Source organism: Suricata suricatta, chromosome 15 (assembly GCF_006229205.1).
Source record: "Suricata suricatta isolate VVHF042 chromosome 15, meerkat_22Aug2017_6uvM2_HiC, whole genome shotgun sequence".
Classification (NCBI taxonomy): Eukaryota; Metazoa; Chordata; class Mammalia; order Carnivora; family Herpestidae; genus Suricata; species Suricata suricatta.
In genome coordinates, this window is record NC_043714.1 from 62,296,672 (window position 1) to 62,308,343 (window position 11,672).

At 36.7% G+C, this 11,672-nt stretch overlaps 1 protein-coding gene across 1 annotated transcript in view; it reads right to left on the bottom strand.

Annotated features, from left to right (window-relative positions):
* Positions 1-3,705: 3,705 nt before the first annotated feature.
* ATAD2 (ATPase family AAA domain containing 2) overlaps positions 3,706-11,672 on the bottom strand; it is a 63,719-nt gene continuing 55,752 nt past the window's right edge. The window contains exons 23-28 of the mRNA XM_029923321.1: positions 10,890-11,012; positions 10,625-10,768; positions 8,014-8,406; positions 6,276-6,409; positions 5,088-5,216; positions 3,706-4,356 (exon numbers count right to left, since the gene is read on the bottom strand). Of these exons, the coding sequence (XP_029779181.1) occupies positions 4,315-4,356; positions 5,088-5,216; positions 6,276-6,409; positions 8,014-8,406; positions 10,625-10,768; positions 10,890-11,012 (965 nt within the window). The 3' untranslated portion in view covers positions 3,706-4,314. The remainder of the gene's footprint in view (positions 4,357-5,087; positions 5,217-6,275; positions 6,410-8,013; positions 8,407-10,624; positions 10,769-10,889; positions 11,013-11,672) is intronic.

Below are 11,672 nucleotides of genomic sequence, written 5' to 3' on the forward strand. Positions count from 1 at the left end.
TGCTGATGCATAGGAGCACATGTACCCCAATGTTCATAGCAGCACTGTCAACAATAGCCAAATCATGGAAGGAGCCTAAATGTCCATCACCTGACGAATGGATCAAGAAGATGTGGTATATATTCACGATGGAGTACTACATGACAATGAGAGGGAATGACATATGGCCCTTCGTAGGAAAGTGGATGGACCTCGAGGGTGTCATGCTGAGTGAAGTAAGCCAGGCAGAGAAGGACAGAAACCATATGTTTGCACTCATAGGTCTAGCAGGAAAACAGGAGAGACCTAATGGAGGACCAGGGGGAACGGAGGAGGGAGAGAGAGTTGGGGAGAGAGAGGGATGTAAAACTTGAGAGACTATTGAATGCCGAGAATGAACTGAGGGTTGAGGGGTAAGGGGAAGGGGGGAAAAGAGGTGGTGGTGATGGTGGAGGGCACTTGAGGGGAAGAGCACTGGGTGTTGTATGGAAAACAATTTGACAATAAAATATTATGGAGCAAAGTAAAAAAACAAAACAAAACAAAAAAAACAACCCCCCCCCCACACACACAAAAAGGCAGAAGGGGAGCACAGGCCCCCAATCCTTATGAGTAGGCTGTGCAAGTGGTCTTCCAGAGGACAGGACTGAAAGGAGAAGTTATTTTACAATGGAGAAATCTGAGAAGCACTATTTCTGCCGGGTGATCAAGGTCAATCAACAGCCATAAGTCACACTGATAGTATGTAACCTGATATAATCACTTTACTTCTGTGATCTTCCTCCTCAAAATCCGTAATCCCAGTCTGATCATGAGAAAAACAGACTAATTCCAGTGGAGAGGAATCTTCCAAATATTTGACCAGGACACTCCTCAAAATCATTAAGTCATCAAAAACATCCCCATCTATTACTGAATTGTCTTGATTGGTGAGCTTTAATAATCCTTTGAGATGATAGTATTTATAGAAGAGACATGAGGGTTTTTCATTTTGATGGTCTTACCTAATTTTCCTTTTGTTGCTAGTTTTTTTTTAATGCCACATTTAAGAAATCATTACCAAGTTTAAGGTCATAGATTTGTCCTTGTTTTCTTCTATCGATTTTATATAGGGTTAGCTATTAAATTTAGGTCTTTGACCCATTTGTGTCCATTTTGGTATGTGGTGTGAGGTAGAAGTCCGACCTCATTCTTTTGCGTGTGGATACCCAGCTTTCCCAGCACACCATCTGTTGACGGGTCTATTCTTTTCCTATTGAACGGTCTTAGACATCATTTTCAAAAATCAATTTACCATAGATTAATGGATTTATTGATGGGCTCTCAATTCTATTCCACTGATCTTATATCTGTCTTGCATGCCAATATCATACTATTTTGTATACAACTTGTATTAAGTTTTGGAATTGAGAAGTGTGACTCTCCCAACTTTCTTTTTTTTTTCCCCTCAAGATTATTTTGGTTTATTCAGGGTCCCTTGCAATTTTATTATGAATGTAGTACTGACTTTCCCATTTCTGCAAAAATAACCCATTGGTATTTTGATAGGCAATACACTGAATCTGTTGATTTCTTTGGTGAATATTGCCATTTGACATGAAGTCTTCCAATACCTGAATATAGGATGTCTTTCCATTTATGTAGGTCTTATTCAATTTCTTTCATCAACATTTTGTATTCTAAGTGTACAAGTCATGTACTTCCTTTTATTATTCTCAGATGCTACTATAGATGACATTGCTTTCTTAATTTTCTTTTTGGATTGTTTGTTGCCAGTGATTTGAAATACAACTGATTTTTATGTTGACCTTCTCTCCTGCCACTTTGTGGAATTTCTTAGTTCTAATAGATATTGTGAATCCTTTAGGATTTTGTACATATAAAATCATGCCATCTGTGAATAGCTTTACTTCTTTCTTTCCCATTTGGATGCCTTTTATTTCTTTTTCTTGCCCTAATTAGTATAGACTGATTACACTTTTAAGCGGAAAAAGAAAAAGGACAAACATCCTAGGCTTGCAATCTCAGCATGGTTTTGAAAGTCTACATAGGAAATGTAGACAAATTATTTCCCTCCATAGACAGTGTGTCATGCAAAGGACAGGAAGTATGTTCATCTTTGTAGTTAAAGAATAAAGAGATTATATCAATATTCCAGTGTTAATAGCATTTTAAACTATGTGCAGTAATAAAAACAGATTTTGTACTTGTTTTTCACTGGATTATCTTTAGGATATTTTGAAATAATGAAGAAATAGAAACAAGTTTGAGAAGCAATTTTCACCTTTAAAATTTACTACAGAAGCTATACACACCAAATAAAATCCTAGTTACAGAAGATGCATCTGGAGTAAGTTATAATAAGCTTTAATAGAGTATACGTGTATGTATGTATACATAAGTCCAGAAATTTACACTACATTGAACTTTTTCAGTGAGTGGCATTGCATTATGCATTATATAGGACAGTATCTATTAATTAGGGTATCTAAATTACTGGGTTTTAAATACTCTTTTTTTTTTAATGTTTTATTTATTTTTGATACAGAGAGAGACAGAGCATGAGAGGGGGAGGGACAGAGAGAGGAGACACAGAACCGGAAGCAGGCTCCAGGCTCTGAGCTAGCTGTCAGCACAGACCCCTACACGGGGCTCGAACCCACGAACGTGAGATCTGACCTGAGCCGAAGTCGGAGCTTAACCGACTGAGCCACCCAGGCGCCCCTAAATTACTGGGTTTTAAAAGGCTTTAAATATATAGTATGCTGACAAATTAACAACAAAAGGCAACTCACCTCTGAAACTCTGATTTAAAAAAATATTTTTGAATGTTCATTTATTCTTGGGAGAGAGACAGAGTGTGAGCATGAGCAGGGGAGGGGCAGAGAGAGAGAGGAAGACACAGAATCCAAAGCAGGCTGTGCTGCTCAGAGCCTGACATGGAGCTTGGCTCAAACTCCCAAATCACAAGACCATGAGCTGAGTTGAAGTCAATTGACTTCAGCTGGTGACCAAGTGAGCCACCCAGGTGCCGCCTTTTAGTTTTTTAGTTTATTTTGAGACAAAGAGAGCAAGAGTATGTGCATGTGCACAAGCTGGGGGGAGGGAGGGAGAGAGAGCAAAGGGGAGAGGGAGAGAGGGAGAGAGAGAGGGAGAGGGAGAGAGGGAGAGAGAGAGGGAGAGGGAGAGAGGGAGAGAGGGAGAGATGGGGAGAGGGAGAGAGAGAGAAAATATCCCAAGCAGGCTCTGGGCTGACAAGAGCAGAACCTGACACAGGGCTTGATCTCACAAACCATGAGATCATAACCTGAGCCAAAATCAAGAGTTGAACACTTAACCAACAGAGACACCCAGGTACCCCTGAAACTGTCTTAGAATCCAGAATCTCTCATATGAGATCATTATTTTCTATTCCCATCTGAAGAAGTTTCCAACTATTTTACAAACTAGAATGTCTCTTTAAAAGAACACAACAAAAGAATATGCACGGTAGTGAATAGTTTTATTGCTTTAAGAAAGAAATGTATTTTTGGTATCATTAATACAAAATTTATAATATTTATATTTATATAATTGTATATAAAAGCTATCTATAGAATACAGGCTAAACACAAACTTCAAAGGATATAAAGAGTTTTCGAATATAAAACCTTTGTTCTATTAAAAAGATATTCAACAAAGTAGTTATTAATACATTTGTGTGTATAATCATAAAAATAAAACAAAAATATTTAAAGTCTTTATTAACCCAAATTAGAATTATAAAAATGTTTATCTAAAAAGCATTAACATTCAAGTACAGAAGTTGTTCAGGGACCTTCCCACAAGCATGACTTGAATCCTGGCTTTTAAGTTAACTGAGCAGAGAAAGCTAAAGGCGATGAGAGATGGGCACTTAAAAAAAAAATAAAAAAGGATGGCAAAGACACAATGGTTATTTAAGTTTCTAGTCTGATACAAGAAACTATTTTTACGAAGGGAAAAACTTAAAAGTGCTTAAAACAAAAAATATCAATTCCACTAATTACTCTTAAGTGCCATCCATAAAACATTATCAAAATAACTTTTATCAAGAGTTGGCCACACTTCATATGCTACAGAATTACTATTACTACAGTGCTTTTATCAATCAAACTTCCAATATTTATCGGTTATCTCTGTAATATATCTTACACATGTACATAAATACCAGAAAGCTTAAATATTTTTATTATTTACTATTTTAATCTTTTCCTTAAAGATGCAGGATTCATCTTGCACTAGTTATAAGGACGTGACAAAGGTGAATTAAATAAGAACTGAATATAAAGAATATTTGATACCATGACACCATCATCATCTGGAACAACTGAAGTTTTCCACCTCTTGCTCCATTTTCTAGATAAAGGATAAGAAGGAAAAATAGTAATTTTCAATGTGAAAAAAGCTAAAGAAACATTACTTTTTTTTGGTCAACAACCTCAAGAATATTATTAACCCAGATATATGATAGTGAAAATACAAATTTAGTCAGTATTTAGGACTACCACATCCACTGATATCACCAATAGGACGTCATTATTTAAATTCCTTTGAAATGAGTCTGAGATACATTCATCTTATGTTAGGTTCAAATAGTTATAATCAAAACACTAGTGTATTTCTAGGTATTAGTATTTCACATTTTCTAAGTACTAACATTAAATACATATTATACCATGTAGGTGCCATAGTATACTTGGTAGCTATACTAATTACTATATATATTATATACTAGGTTTATTAGTAGGTACCAATAATATGTATATTACACTATATTATCATTCAATGTCTATTTTTAAAAACTAGTTCTAATGCTCACTATAAAGAGTAAAGACATACAGATCTATCTATCTTAAGTCTATCTTTAAAAAGAGCTTTATATCTTCATTAATACACAAGATAGTTTTCATAGTCTTCTACTAATATAATAGTTCCAATGTTTATTGAAGAAACACAAACTAGCGAAGTGCTAGATTTCAAAAAGTACAGAACTTAATTGTGTCTAGAAACAGTCCATAATCCACATATTAAAAAGTGGTCTTTAAAAACTCTTATAAACTTATAATTTCTGATACAGATTAGTTTACCTGAATAAGTCTTGTTTTGTCATAGTCCATGCGATGCTGATAAATACACTGGCTGATTACGGCATATAAATTCTCCAACTGAAAAATATTGTATTCTCGACTTTTTTTAACAACAGTTTTCAAAAGATTCTAAAAGAAAACATGAGTGGTTACATATGTAAGAGATAAATTCCATCAGGTAAGATATTGTAATTTTGAAGATCTGGGGAATATGTGGCATAAACCAGAGTAAAGGCAGACCTACTTATCTGGTGAGACATGGTGACACTGCTAGGGGCTCTGACAGCAGAAGTTACCTTACCGTCACTCTGTGATCTTGGTCTCTGCCCTGGGGTGTCCCATCCCAAAAACTACAGCTGAGGAGGTGGCCATTTTCAATTTTAGCTATAAACCTCTATAGACAAACTAAAGTATCTCGAACAAATCTCAAAGAATAAGAAAAACAAACATTTTTGCAGGGTATTTTATGGCACTGCAAGTATCTTATAAAGTGAAACAAAAAGAGTACATAAATGGTGAACTACTTCACTACTTCAGTTCTGTTTCTTATAAAAAGGTTTTCCCAGGGGAGCCTGGGTGGCTCAGTCGGTTAAGTGTCCGACTTCGGCTCAGGTCATGATCTCACAGTTTGTGAGTTCGAGTCCCTGTTGGGCTCTGTGCTGACAGCTCAGAGCCTGGAGCCTGCTTCAGATTCTGTCTCTTCCCCCTCTCTCTGCCCTTCCCATGCTCATGCTCTGTCTCTTTCTGTCTCTCAATAATAAATAACTGTTTTTAAAAAAAAAAGGTTTTTCTATTTGCTCAATGTTTTTTATGACTAGAATGGACTCACTGGATATCTGTGATTCTGGTCCTACAAGATTATGCCATTACCCCTTAATTAACAACAACAACAACAACAACAAATGCCATTATGGTTAAGTAAAAACCAACTAATATGCTCACTGGTGATGGTCATAAAAACAATGTATAGGATCAGTAATGCAGGCAAGTATGTTAAGAACTACAATATTAACATACTAGCCATCTCCAACTACTGCTTTTATGAAAGTTATTCTATACCAAGTTCATCCTTTCATAAAAGATCATTATTTATTGTCAAATTGATACAATATACTATCGCAAGTCCTTTTCTGGTGGGTTATGTTACGAATCTGCACAATAAATGCATTACGATTTCAATTTACGTACTTTTAATCGCTCCTGGTCGACAACAAGTGAGGGTGTAGGCTGCGAAAGAACTGCCAAAGCCTTTTCAGCACTGATGAGCTGCTGTTGCTCTACTTGGGAACGTCTAGCTCGAGTCATTCGCAGAACGCACATTTCTAGAATGAAAAACTAACTATTATTTGGTTCACAGACATTATAATGCTTAAAATATTAGGCAGATTTACTAGCAGGACACATTTACTAAATACAGACACCAATTCTTGTTTATTGGCTTTCCTGTAAGATTGAGATGCTGCCAGTTATACACTCAAAAAAAAAAAAAAAACCAACCAAAGAGAGAGAGAGAGAGAGAGAGAGAGAGAGAGAGAGAGAGAGAGAAGTACTTCTCAAATTGAGTTTTTTAAAGGATCCTCAACAGGTTGAACTATTCTATACTTAGATACAAGATTCATAAACTTTAAGAGCCGGAAGGGACCTCAGTAATCTAGGAGTTGCAAACTAACAACCAGAGGCCTAATCTGCCCTACAGCTATACATAAAATCTTTTTAGAACACAACCATGCCCATTTTACGTGTCTGTCAATGTTACTTTTCTAGCAGAGTGGAGTAGTTGTGACAGAGGCTGTATGGCTAAATATTTACTATCTGTCCCTTTGCAGAAGAAGTTTGCCTACCTCCAATCTAGAATAATATACTCACTGATAGGAAAAATGAGGCCAAAAGAGGTGTAGAGACTTTTCTAAGATCAACATACCTAATTGTTGTTAAGAGCTAGGACAAGAACCCAAATCTGCTGGTATGTAAACAAGTACCTGTACCACATTAAATAGTGTCCTTTTAAAAAAGATGATAAAAGAAAAATAAAACTCTAAATCCACACAAAGCATACTGCACCCTAAAGCCAGAGGATTAACATTTAAAATATCCACATTGGAAAGGCTATATCCTAGTCCATTATGCTATGGTTCCCCAAATACACTAGAACTCACTTCAAGGAAGTCCTTGATAAAGGTTTACCTGCAGCCTATAAGCCACTGAAAACAAAGTCTCATTAACATCATCAATACTTGTTTTTGACCAAAATAAATTTTGACTCTCTTATCCCTCTTTTTGCTTTGTAAGATTAAATAACGTTTGGCTTTTCCAAAACCCAAACAAATCTACTGCTAAAGATCCAAGAAGATCCAGACAGAAGGCAATTCTAAATGAAAAGCTTTGGGAGCAGGATCATTAGAATAAATATAAATAATCTTGGACTTAATGTCTAATAGAAGTAGAGGAATGACGGGGGTGAGTGATGTTCTACATCACTCAGCAAGATTCACAGAAAACTGCTTCTCTTGCTTAAAAAGAAGAGGGTATGCTGCCAGTTTTTAAAAAACTGTATAGCTAAGCACTTTGCTACATGCTCTAGAAGAAGTTTTTTATTCAAGACTCAGAACATTTCATTACCTGACCACCATCAACCCAATTTTGCAGATGAGAAAACTGAGAGCGACTGAGAGGTCAAGATGTTGCCCAAGGTTACAAGCTACTAAGTATTGGACTAGGGGCTCAATTCCAGGTCTATATGGTGCCACACGCTAGCTTTAACAGTGATTTACAAGCTAATTAGCAAGTAAAGTTAATGCTATTTTTCCTAATTAACACCTGCGTTCTGAAAGAAAAGGAAAATAAACTAGGATGGTAATCAGTCAGTTAAGAACTCTGAGTGAAACATCTTTTAAAATTAAAATTAAGTTGCTTGAGAAAACCTTACCTTTAGCTTCATTTTCATCAGACATATCTACTATCTGAGAGCCAGAATCATCTCCATTGCAAACAATTTTCTCTTTCCTTGATTCTGTGCATGCTGTAGTCTTCCCAGATTCAAGTTCATTCTCAATATCACAAATACTTGAGTTATTATTCCCCAATTCTATTTTGCTTTCAGAGGCATTTTGCTGTTTCTCATTTTCTTCCATTGAGGACTCTCCTGTGTTTCCAGTCTCATTGTGGTCTATACTTGTGTCTTGATTTTCCTCTGTATCACTCTCAATTTTGTCATCGGTGGCGTTTTGGCTCTCATCTTTCACCTGTGAGATCCTCCTACGTTTTGTTATGGTGCCTAAGTACCACTTGGACTTTTTGCGGATTTTTCTCTTCAACTGAGCTTCAAAGAATTTAAAGAAAAGGATAGAAGGACATTCAGCAGTTTTCTAAAGTCTAAGTAAGTGGGGGGAAAATACCTTTTGAGATATAAGAGGATAAAGAGCTTAAGAAACCACTACAGGCTTGTATGGCTGGAACACAGAAACAATGGTAGAGAGTACTGTGTGAAGAAGGCCAAAGGCGGGCAATCACTTGTCACTCTAAGGAGCCTGGATTTTATCTTGGATAATTTTTTAAAAATCTTGAATAATTTTAAGGAGGGCAATTCTATGAATTGTCCAATGACTGTATTACATACAAAAACCACTGTGGGAGGAGATGAGCAATGAACTGGAGAAAGGGAGGGCAAGACTAAAAATGGCCTACACTTAGAGGGCCTACCATACAGTGGGAACTCTTCCAAGCTCTTTTGTTTTTGTCTTTGCATTTTGCTTTTTTCCTCCCTTAAATTTAAATTCAAGTTAGTTAACATATAGTGTAGCAATGGTTTCAGGAGCAGAACTGAGTGACAAAACTACTTACCTGTAACACCCAATGCCCATCCCAACAAGTGCGCTCCTTAATAATGCCCATCCTCCATTTAACCCCACCCCACCCAACACCCCTCCAGCAACCCTCCGTGTGTCCTCTGTATTTAAGAGTCTCTTATAGTTTTCCTCCCTCCCTGTTTCTATCTTATTTTTCCTTCTCTTCCCCTATTTTCACCTACTTTGTTTCTTAAATTCCACATGAGTAAATCGTATGATATTTGCCTTTCTCTAACTTATTTTGCTTAGCATAATGCCCTCCAGTTCCATCCATGTTGTTGCAAATGACAAGATTTCATTCTTTTTGATTGCTGAGTAATATCTTCCAAGCTCTTTGTGTGTGTACTGACTCACCAAAATTCCACTTTAACCTGATCAGGTTTGTGACCATTCCCAACATCATTTTATAGCTAAAGAAACTAAAGGTATACAGAGATTAAACATTCTGTTTGGGCCAGAGGCAGGATACCTACAAAGAAATATTATTATGCTTGGGAGATGCATCCATACTGTGGCATGCACTTCAAGATTAGTCATTCTGACTGTTGTACAATAATCCATATTTCCCCATTCTACTGTGTCTTTTTAAATTTTTATTATGTATGTATATATTTAAATGTTTATTTATTTTGAGAGAGAGTGCAAGTGAAAAAGAGGCAGATAGAGAAGCCCACGTAGGCTCCACGCTGTCAGCACAGAGCCCAATGTGGGGGCTCCAACCCACAAACCAAGAGATCATGACTTGAGCTGAAATCAAGAGTTCGCCAGGCTATTCAATGGACTGAGCCATCCAGGCACACCCCCATTCTACTGTTTGATGGGCATCTGGGTTGCCCCCAGTGTTGGGTTATTATGAATATTGGTTCCATGAACATTCTTATACATGTCTTTTGGTGAACATACTGTATGCATTCCTGATGAGTATATAGCTAGGAATGGATTGTTTTAAAGGAGACATTTTCCATGCCCCTAATTCCCTGCCCCCCCCCCACTTGCTCAAAGCTGATTTGACCATGAGCTCTCTTGCTGGTTTGCCTTCCTCATCCTCCCTTTCCTAGCTGCCTTCTCCCATTTTTACAAAAGAAGGGCTTACTCTATCTCAAATCACTTACCCCAGGATAGACTAACCTGCAGCACAATAAGGGAATGATGTTCCAACCCCTGTAAAACACGCACACATGCACACACAGAGTTTTAAAAATTCTGTTAAAAAGCATCTGAGATCTAACAAGGCACTGAGGTATTATAGCCTTGTTCTGGAAGAACAAATGAATAAATGAGAATCTAAGATCTGACAAGAGTCAGACAATCATGAGGCTCAAAGAACAAAAACTGAAATTAAAAGCCTGCCAAGGAAGGAAGGCCCTGGGAAAATCCATTCGCTTTGGATTGCTGCCTGCTGGAGTTGTACCCTAAGAATAAAAAAGAAAAGGAAATAGACTGGAATTTATAGAAATGAAATTCAATTTCAAATCAGTCAATCCCACAATTAAATAAAGGTGAACTGGGACTCTAAGTGGTATATGATTATAAACCTGGATGTATTTCAACAATGCAAAGTTGCCTTAATACTAACAAAATGAAGGTAATTTACCACATCAATATAAATAGAGAAAACTAAAGAGAAAGTAAATGGCCATCAGTAGAGCATAAAGGCTAGTTTCATAAGTGAAAAATATCCGATGCACTTACCAGGAGTACTGCAAGCCACAGGAGTACTGGGTGTCTTTAGTTTATCATTCTGCTCTGATTCTGATCTTTTATCACCAGCAGAGGTGGGATTTTGCTTTGGCATCACATGATAGTAGGATGGGGCATATTTGGAGGAACTACAACCTTATAAAGAGACATGGGATATCAAGTCAAATGTCCAGATCTCAAAATTATATGAAGAATTAAGAGGACTCAAAACACTAAATCAGAAGCATCTTTTTCTGATGCCAGATCATTTTCCTACCTCTCTTCCTTCTAGATTCCTGAATTTCTTCACAAAGCTGCTCAAAGTCTTCATCAAGTTCTTCTTTAATTATTGCATAGGCAGTATCTCTTAAAGCACAGGCTCTATGCCTAATAAGACGATCTGAGAAATGAACAAAGAATTTTAAAATTTCTTTTTAATAATTTACCAAATATAAACTTAACATGTTGGGCTAAAGTTGTAAAAAAAAAAAATTAAAATTCCTTTTTTTTACTTTTACCAGGAAGACTAAAAGTTACTGGAATTATATTATTCTGTTTTTGCTGTTAATCTAATGTTCTGGATGTCAGATTCAATTCAGCAGACTAACCCCAAATAATTTTATTTTGCTCTGTCCTATCTAGCTCCCTGTGAAATATCAGAAAAAAACAATACTCAATCAACAGCAAGACTATATTAACAACAGGACAACAACAGCAAGGAAGGCTATCAGTGTCATTAGTGAGCCAGGGATGTAAGAGAATTTTAGAAGGTGTTACTGCGTTGACAGAGAAACTAAACAGACAGACAATTAAATAGCAACCCTACACAGGAAACACAGGGAAAGCCCCTAAACTCAGAGTTCAAGCACTAAAAACTAGAATATGCTTTGAGTCAGAGGGCAGGTAATAAGGAATGTAAAATTGCTTGAACAACTGGACCAGTTCTTCAGAGAGCAATAAGCAATATTCACACCCAGGTTAAGAGTTGACAGCAATTGCTATAATACCAGAAAGATATTTCAGGGGATTTCTAATCCAGGCCTGAAGAAAGGCAAGGCAA